General features: G+C 38.3%; 1 protein-coding gene across 1 annotated transcript; it reads right to left on the reverse strand.

Annotated features, from left to right (window-relative positions):
- Positions 1 to 802: 802 nt before the first annotated feature.
- LOC118791330 (pituitary homeobox 1-like) lies at positions 803 to 10,127 on the reverse strand. Its single transcript, XM_036548649.1, has 4 exons — positions 10,074 to 10,127; positions 4,890 to 5,033; positions 2,788 to 2,990; positions 803 to 1,294 (listed from the first exon to the last, which is right to left on the reverse strand). Exons 2-4 carry the CDS (start codon positions 5,026 to 5,028, stop codon positions 803 to 805), a joined length of 834 nt encoding a protein of 277 aa, XP_036404542.1. The 5' UTR covers positions 5,029 to 5,033; positions 10,074 to 10,127.
- Positions 10,128 to 10,460: the final 333 nt, after the last annotated feature.

Below are 10,460 nucleotides of genomic sequence, written 5' to 3' on the forward strand. Positions count from 1 at the left end.
ACATACCTTTGGTGGAAACAAAGAGTAATGCAATACGCACAAATATATATAAAAAAAACAAGCAGGTGCTGAAATTATTAGGTCAATGTATAGGACAAAGTGTTGAACATTCTGTGCAGCTGCTGTTTTTCCCTTGTAAAAACAAATTTTTATCCTTAAAAATTAATCTGAAATTAGGGTGTACCTGCTGTACTTTATTGGGAAACATATGTGCATGTACTATGTACTACCATAACATATGCAGATATGTTTTCATTTTCAGTGTGTAGTATAATGGGCATGCTGGATTCAGATCTTTTATTAATATCAAAACACACTACACTCCAGTAAAACATGCGGTTTGTCTATTTACACACAACAAATCCCACATAAGGTCAATATTAGGAAGAGCACTCCAGATCTCAGGTGTCTGTAAACATGGATGTGCTTTGTCAAGGTCAAAACACATAAGAAAATGAGAGTTAAATATATTCATGATAAATCTTATTTTTACCCCTTTTTATCCTGTTTATTTTTTTTTTAGTTTTTCCAAACTTCAAACAATAATGCTGCCTTCAAATATGTTAAAATACCCAAGAGAAATACGTAGTTTTCCTAAGTCAGTTTCATACAATATTCACAAATAGTTTCCACCACAATGAAATCGCAAAAAAAAAAAAACAAAACAAATGTTGTGCAAGTTCTTCAGTGAACACATTCATGTCGTATAATCCATCTGGGAAAAAACTGAAAATGAGACCAATTCAGTTGAGCTATCTCTCGTGCGAGTCCACTGCCAGGTCAATGGAGCCAGTTTCATCTGTCAGCTGTTGAACTGACAGGCGCTCAGACTAGAGCTGTATCCAAACGCTGGGTGCTGCTTGCCTTTGAGTCTCAGAGTAGCGTCCCTGTAAACACCGTACGGTGAGCCGGAGGGGCCATAATGGCAAGCGGGGGAGGGCATGGACGAACTGATGGAAGGGCTGCTGGCGTTGTTGAGGCCCGGCGCGGGCACGGCGGACACCGCGGAGTGTCCCATGCCAGAGGGCATGGCCATGGGAGACAGGGAGGCTGGAGAGGGGAACATGGGCTGGGAGGCCAGCGGGCTCATGCTGTTGAAGAATGGGAAGTTCTTGGCGGAGAGCGGTGCCGGGGGCAGGGCCTTGCTGGTCCAGTTGCCGTAGGTGTAGGACGGGTACACGTCGTCGTAGGGCTGCATCAGGCCGCCGAACTGGGGCAGGTAGCTGCCCTTGCACAGCTCCATCTGGTTACGCTCGCGCTTCCTCCATTTCGCTCTGCGATTTTTAAACCACACCTAGAAGATAAAATAGGGCATTTCTGTTCATCTGGAGTACATACCTCATAACAGTAATAATAATGACAAAAAGAGGAAGCTCTTTTGGTCACCATTGTTCCTTGAAATGATAAGATGATTAACACAAGCAGAACAATTTGCACACCCTGACTTAAAACCTGGGTGTTACGTAAAAAATGGCCATAGCCAAAATTTATTATTTATTTAACATAGAAAATTGCGTGGATGATATGTGAGTTTTTATAGGCCTATTTATAAATGTATATGACTTTCGGTCCAGTTGAAATTAAACTTTTTCTGAATTTACACAGCATATGGCGGTGTAGAATTTGAGCTTTCGAACCTGGCGATGTCTTAGACAAGCGTATCATATTTATGGCTGAAGAATCTAGTGCTTTCTTTATTATTTACGCAAAACGTTACTACATTCAAAACTAAAGTATAGTGCATAATGTTACTCATATAACAAAAATCAGACCTGAATTAAATATATAAAACCTGTATTAAATAGATGGTACAAATATGAAATTGATCTGGCTTTTTGGTTCTCACATTTCATTGATCTACGTCACCGCCAAAGGCAGACTACAGCGAATAAGTTAAAACTTGATTGAACTCGTTACTTCATTAGTTAAGGGGAAAACAAACGGACTGCCATGTGAATACATAATGCTCATTGTCTGATGAACATTGAGTGCTGTTGTGAACATGTTTTCGTTTTATTCTAAATGCAGATTCTGAAAATGCAAAACTACAAAATATGGGGACTACAAAATATACATTACATATGCATATACATTATATACATTACATATACGTTGCAGAATTGTATTGCATATTTTGTATTATATTGTATATTTCAAATAATATTAGTACTGAAAACTTCAACCATATGATCCTTTATTCTTTACGTATCTGTAACATCTACAAATTGTTTCATATCGCCCCGGCGTCATTAAGCTAATTGATTTTATAATAAATTTAACCTATAAATGCACCTCAAAATGTACCGCTAGAAATAATGCCTGAAGTAAATTCAACTGAAACATGCATTTTGGCTGCTGTTGCCACAAGTACATGTTATCCCTGTACTTTATCTGTTTGTTGATGCAGTAGGTTACTCCTTAAATATTCAACGTTCCACCCTTCTCCTAACATGGAATGAATCCTTGAACACATAATTCTCCCAATAATGTTGAGCAGTGGTAGGCCGCACGGGTTGCTGTTCCAGCATGCAAAGGAACCATTGCCTGTTTGAACTGACCATATATAGGCTAGTAGGCTATATTCATGTAAAGTGACAGCATGAAACGAGTACAGGGCAATTGCCAGATTTGTTGGAAACATTACTTAGCCTTTAGTCTAAAACAGACGGCAAAATACAAGCGTGGGAGGAATTATGCGTTAATTTAAGAAACGCTCGTTTTTCGTTTAATGAAGGTCTACGGTTCGGTTTCACCGGAAAGTCTCGGCAGCCGGCTTTGCCTCCTCACCCGAACCCTGGCCTCCGTGAGGTTTGTCCATACAGCGATTTCTTCTCGTGTGCTCATGTCTGGATAACGGTTCCGCTGGAAAGTTCCCTCGAGTTCCTGCAGCTGCTGACTGGTGAAATGCGTCCGCTGTCTCCGCTGTTTCTTCACCTTGGCATCTTCGCCTCTTCCGCTGTCGCCCCGGTGATCCGCACCCCGCTCCTTTTCTGCAGATCACATTTTGTTTGGGCACATTCCCGAAATTAATACACATCATTCCAGGTTTCGAGTTATTTATAAACCCCCTTATCTAAGGTGGTAGAATTTATTTTCTGCCTTTTCAATCAGTGTTTCAAAGCAGCAATTTCGGTAAAATGAAAATAGTCGAAGTCAATGTAGTTGAAAACCGGTGACTTTATTAATTTCACACCGATATCTTAGTTTCACAAATATAAAGTTTTAGTGAAAGTATTTGTGAAAACTTTAATGGTATTGGTAATTTCATTGATAAACATTTGTGTAACAGACCAGTACGGATTTAGAACTAAGAGGTTGAAACCATTCGCGTTGATGATATTAACAGAGGAAATTACTAAATGCTACTAAAAATGCTATGGATAAAATTTGCAGTAGTACAGGGATAGCCTACATCTAAATCTTTTTTAAAGGACTTGATCAGCTTGATCGTGGAATGTCACTTTAAAAATTAAACTATATTGTATTAAGGGGCAGTAGGTAAAAGGACTAAGCCATACATATGGAAAACAACAATTTTTCAGTGTTGAGATAATATAAGGAAAAAGGTAAAGCTTAGTAGATGAAAAAGTACTTAAACGCGTGAAATGAAAATGGACTGGAATTGTAAGTACATGCTTTTTCTACTTCTTTTTAATCTCGTATGTTTTTGTGCCTTTCAGATCATGCGTATGTAGCCTAATGCTTGACATACAAAATAAATACAACTGCCAAAATAAAAACTGCATAAATAATTTAAAAGCTAGCCATATATGTTCCTCAGCCTATACCAGAATATAATGGATTATATTGGAGCAGAACATAATTTAACAGAAGAAAACAGAAAGTTTTGTCCAAGTTATGTTATTCCAAATATGTATCCAAAATACAATCAGTCACGTACTTGTTCACATAAAGTAACATCATTGGTACAAACTGTTTATGCTAAAGAATATGGTTATCTTGGGTTGTATGTTTAATGTTATTGTTGATAATATACATATATGTCTTTTGGAACATAATTCCTTTTCCCACCTGCATTCATTTGGCAGGGATGGAAAAATATTTATTGTAAAACAGCCTATTTATCATTATATTGTTTGCAATCGACAAAAATGTAACATTCCTTCCTGAACGCTATGCATGCTGAACAGCCTTTAAATGAGGCAGGATTTTTTTTCAGCCCGCTACCATCCACAATAGGCGCGGACTATGACGTTATCACAAAGCACAGAAGCGTGTGCGCAACAACAAAAATGTATATGTGCATGAACAGATACTGGTGCTTGACACTGTGTATAGTGGTTTGCTTCGTATACAGTACAGCCCCAAAAACTCCTTCCACACCTCAGCCTCCCCCTTCAGGATGACTTTATGAACTAATGATGAAAACGGGACACTTAAATATTCCACAACTGGAATACCCAACACAATTTTATAGCCTACCTCTAATTAAAATATGCCACATAGTTGCATACAGGTCTGTTTGTCGATTTTATCAAGCAGAAATAAAAGGAGAATACTGCAAATAATAGCAAAAAGTAACTCCGATATAAATTGAGCGCTAGTTGTTTTGTTTTTCAGGATTTCCCACTTTGTAGGTCTAGGCGATTTTTTTTTTACAATTACACTCATTATATCAGAAATCTAACCTTTTCACTCCATCCATTGATCACACAGTCAAATTAGAACTGTCGGCATTTGCTTGTTTATGTTTGTACTTTGAAGACGTGCCTTTGCAGCTGTAACTTCTGCCTTGACTTCTGTCTAAACGCTTTTGGTAAGTGCGTCTATATTCTCTACATCAATCTACAACGTGCATACATTTAATGGTACCAATGAAACCAATTGCGCTGTCATTATACAGTATCGAAATCACAGGTTTACTGTACCTGCAATCTCAGCGTCCGATGATTCGCTGCTTGAATGTGCTTCTGTTTCCTGCGCGCTTCTTGAATCTCGTGCTATATGAAAGGTGGAGGCCATGTCGTGCGCCGGTCTCGCAGCTTCAGGAGTTCTGTTTAAATGCATCCCACCTTCAAAAGAGGGATACCTTTCAAATAAGGCAAATCAATCCTACACGCCATCATTCAGCACGCCTTTTTTCTACAGCTCTTTGTAGTCAAGAAGTGACCACGTAGGCCTAATGATTAGCTCGTAGGGGCATCAACCAGGCTTTCATAGCTCCGTAGACCTTCTCCCGCATTTCCTCTGATGTACCAGAATGCCTTCGGTTTCATCGGAAGGAAACTGTGTACTTTATCAATTTGAAATGACCATAACATAAACAGGATCCACCCAGAGTGGAACCCGAAGCGTCCCCTCTAGTCCCACCTACACGGAAAACCTGGTCATATCTGTTTTATAGAACTTTTGTCGTTATCACGAAGAAAGACGAGACAACACCTGCTTATGCGGCATTGGACTTTTGGAAGGGCAATTAAATGAGACATCGGTGGAACACAGAGAAGCAATAGGTATTAACCTGCCCTTTTGCAAAGATTTAAAGGCGAGCAGCGACACGCAGTAGATCTGTATAGACATGCACGCCTTGTACAGCCTGTCATGTGCCGCGCGCAGTTGCAGGCGCGCTTACAGACCCTCTCTGTCCCTCAAGCGCTAAAAACAGCGTTGATACAGCCACTGACGGGGCCATATCAACTGAAAGGAAAAATCATTTAGCATTCCCAGAGAGCACTTCTCAAAAACTCCCTATTAAATAAGAAGGTATTAATTAAAGCGAAAAGCACTAGGCACCCACAGCTATTATATTGCTTATAAAGTAGGCCACCATTTATTCAAGTTTACGGAATGATGCGAAAGTATTTCTGCGATTCGGAGAGAAGCGCTGATTCTATGCACGCTTAAGAGCAAAAACGTTCAATAACAAGTATAGTGACAATGAGTAGTCTACATTATGCATCACAAATGTATATTGTACAAATGTATATGTATGTCCAATACCGATGGTTTACAGCGCGCAGGTAATAGCTGCATACATTGACTCACAGTTATGCAAGTTTTAAATTGTTTTCTGACTTATCAGTAAAAGCATTCTATATCAATTATCTTTCTAGATCAGGTTGTTGTTAACACCGTGATAGCTTTTGAACAATAAATTATATATACTTTATTATAAACTACTGTAACTTGAATGTAATAAGCACATAGTTTAATACAAACAAAATAAAGTAAAAAAAATGTTTGTTAAATTCCCACAAGTTAATAGGACAATAATAATTCCATTTGAGGGATTATATTAGGTACAAAGCGTTCATAAGATAATAAAAAAACGCACTGCAAAGCCAGTCTGTGGCTAGGCCTACTGTTACTGTAACCACGAACTGAAATAAGATATGCTTTCATCAGATGTTGCAATGAGAGAAAGTAATATACTTTTACAGAGTGTGGTGCAATGCCGCTCTCTTCTTTATTTTACATATCCAGACATTTACATATCCAGACATCCAGATGCCTGGTGGTTACTGATTCCCTGCGCTAACAATTGACAACAGCAAGAGGACGTTTAGGCTATATATTTAATTGACAAGTCTAACTGAAGTGAGATGAGTAGGCTATTATATATCCAAATCATTGCTCCTAATTATGTTTTAACTCAAGAAACAATTAAACGCAATAGAAATGGACGTGAATCCTGTCGATGTCCTACCCACATTAATTTACTGAATTGCAAGTCGACTGCGTGGACCCGCTTTATGGGATTCCCATATTCCCATACCGCACACATTTTTGGCGGTGGATAAATATTCCTCAAAATATTCAAATTCAACGGCATCAACTAAGTTATAATTTTTTTCCTCGCCTCGTTGAAGTTGTCCTCGTTTCAAACTACTGCGTAAGTGCAATACACTATGTGCTTAAGCGTGAGAAGCAAGTGTAAAACAGTGGTATGCTGGAAATGGAAAGGCTTGTATTGTGCTCTTGAGTTTATTTGGCCTATCGCAAAAAGAGTCAAATCAGCATTACAGGGTTATATAACATCATTACATTACATACATTACATCACAGTTCGTAAAACACTCATGGCATACTGAGAATGAGAAAGCTGTACTGTGCGCACGATTTTTCTTAATTCACTGAAGATAAGGGCAACCTTAAAATATCATAGCATCGTACTTTCCACCCGCCACACTAATGACACTAGTTACCTCCTCATCCCTGAATGGCATTTACCATTTACCTAGCGGCAATCCTAATACGCTACATCTGCTATAAGCGCTGCAGTCAAGATTGGCTTGTTACCATGGCCAAAAAATATCCATGAAGTTACTATTATAAACAATGGTATTAAAACATGCGGGTCGAGGCGGGACTTATCTCCTTTATCTGCCTGTGTTAGACAGCGAAAGAAGATTCACATTAGCAGATTAATCTGGTGATTCATGCAGGAGGTTTGATAACGGATTTTATTAACCAAAATATTTTATGCTATTGAGTAGGTTAAAATGGTACGATGGAATATTAGGGCCACACTGAGGAAAAAAATCCGAGATTTCCAGAATAAGGCTACGTGTTATTTTAGAGGGGAAATATCAGAAGAAAACTGCATTTATCAAGCGTTTAATGATAAGATGATTAAGTAAAGTTACCTGTTGACTGATGTGTGTGGCGTGGAACGACGCCTGAGACAAATACCAGTTGCCAGAAGCAGGCTCAGGCAGCCATTGACTGTCCTCTCGCCCGTTTTGTTGGTTGCTGGTAATATATTTTCCTAAAAATTGTGTTTTTTTTCCTCTGGAAATTTTACGATTTTATTCTCGTAATGTTATGATTTTTTTCTCGTAAAATTACGACTTTATTCTCGTAATATTATGACCTTTTTTTCTTAATTATGACTTTATTCTCGTAATATTACGACCTTATACTCGAAATCTCAGAACTTTTTTCCCCTTTTTGACAGAAGTCAATTTTTGGTAGTAGATTTTTACATAATCTTCGTATAGCTTTGCATATGTAAACATATGTCCATGCATGGACACATAGGCCTACATGTAGACGCTATTTTTACCCGTTACTTCAAAAATGAGTGCACAAGCAACACCCAAGCATATTTTCAAACAAAAGCCACAAGACATGCCTTAATAGTGTAGGCCTACCTAGGCGCCAGCAGGTAATTCCGTCCTGACACAAATTAGGCTATTATCCATTTTAAAATCCCGTAGATATCTTCACAGCACGAGACAAAACAGTGCTCTTGCTAAAGCTTACCGTGAAATTATAACACGGCAAACATAGGCATACTTATCTTAATTTATTTAAAACATCCTTTAGAAAAATGTCATCATTTTGGGGATGTCACAGATGAGTGTAAGTACGGCGAGATAAATATGCACGCATGAAACAGCACATTAAATCTGTTTGATGAAGGTGTCATATCCCTGTCAACGTTTAATTAAATGAACAAATAAACAACGGCCACACATAGTTACAGACAAAATAACGAGGTGACGCTTTCCGAGGTTTACATTACGCTCTGTCCAATCCCGCATTCCAAACTTGCGTGAATTTGTCGACACCGAAAATCGTCTTCTAGGAGCAGATTTAGGTTTGTAGTGGTCGCGTATCTTAACGCCTTTGCTTCTTTTATCTTGACAATAACTTGTCTTGAAGCATTGGTTCAGTTACACCCGCCTTTATTATAAACACAAGATGCACATTCTCTTTGATCTGCTTCAGACGCTTGACTTTTGACGTTAAATATATAATTTGTTGAACGTCAAAGAAAAAAAATGCAGCATTCACTTACATTCGCTCTTTAGGGTGCATTTTATGCAGCTCATATGTGTACTGGAGCAATTTGTTTGGAACTGTACGCGGATTTTTCTCGAACTTGTTCAGTTCAAGTAATTTACCCATGATAACACATTATGTTGAATATGACTCAAGATTAGAATTCTAAATTATTGCAGTAAAATAGTAATATGGTGTAAACATGCTGGTATGTAAGCTAAAGTATATCAAGGAAATAAGAATCTGACCAACATTTAATTTTTGCCACTAAATAACAAAATAAAAACATGGAAGAAAAAAGGGTAGGCCTAATTTTCGCCATATGTTCTGTTTGACTGAATGAAAACAAAGACCGTATTGTTTCCCTCAACTTTTACGTAGCCTAGTGTAGGCCTACTATTCGTTATTAAAGCGCAAGTGTTGAGAAAAACTGCAAGTAATGAAAGCTTAGCTTTCTATTAAATTTCTTAAGAAAAACCCTTTAGGGCACTAATGGAATCTAATGGAGTTTAGCTTTTATGTTCCCATAGCCATTTCTCCTTTCATATTTTGTGTAAACATTTGCGTTTACATATATGCAGTTAAGAGTGTTTACAAAGGTGGCTTTTAACTCTTGTCAGTAAATGTTTTATGAGCTACATGTTGTATTGCGTCTGTATCAAATATTTGCCATGATGATGAGCCAGATAGGCGTACAAGTTCAACAACCACGTGGTAAGTTAAACAAAATGACACAAATTCGCTGTTCACTGTAAATGTGCACGCTGTATGGCTACACCTCTGATCTTCATTCAGTGTCATCGCCTCTACCACTTTACTTCACAGAGCATCGTTTGAATGCTTTGAGCAGAATCTGCATCGCTTCCTTATAGCTAACTTGATGAAGCTGTAACTGTGTTAAATTACACAACTTTAACAATGTATTTGGTAAAAAAAACGAACCTTTTTCCTTCAACCTACAATTCTTAAAATTATGCACATGAATACACTTTATTGCAGGCGTATGTTTGAAAAAGGTAAGTTAATACAGACCGACCTGGCTTATAACAATATATGGTTCCTCTTCCGACGTTGCAGCTGTATGAATACCGGAGAAAGTCTGCTGGATGCACCTCGAAACACCTATTTCACTTCAGCGTTATCGTTAGGAATGAAAATAGCCATGCGTTTAGGTTTAATCCACGCATATCCAAATAATTCTTCCGAAATGATTTCCGCAATAAGTGTAGCATGACATTTCAGCGTAGAATGACCCACCTTCGCTCGTCACAACCGATAGATAGGTTTGATACCATTTTTGAAGAAGAGGAAAAAAAAACACTAACCATTGATTTCCCAGCACAGCCGGATGATTCTATGATATTCGATTTTCCCCACATGTAGATACTGAGCATCTATGGTCCCGCAGGTAGGTAGGCAAGCCACGAGCTTTGATACACTGCAGCGTTGGCATTTTCTGTAGGCACCGCTCCCACTCTAATGACGTAGCGCGATTCCCTGTTTCCTGTTCAATAGCGTCCAATGGATTTCCCTCATTGGGTATGAGGGGTTACATACAGAGATACTGTAGCAAACTGATAATACGAGGGAAACTTTACGATCACTGAACAAAACCAGGTAATAATATCAATAGCAGAGTAAAAGAAAAACCGCGTATCAGCTCCACATAACCGTTGATCAACTACAAAAAACCAAAATAACTGTAATTTCAA

Source organism: Megalops cyprinoides, chromosome 16, assembly GCF_013368585.1.
Source record: "Megalops cyprinoides isolate fMegCyp1 chromosome 16, fMegCyp1.pri, whole genome shotgun sequence".
NCBI lineage: Eukaryota > Metazoa > Chordata > Actinopteri > Elopiformes > Megalopidae > Megalops > Megalops cyprinoides.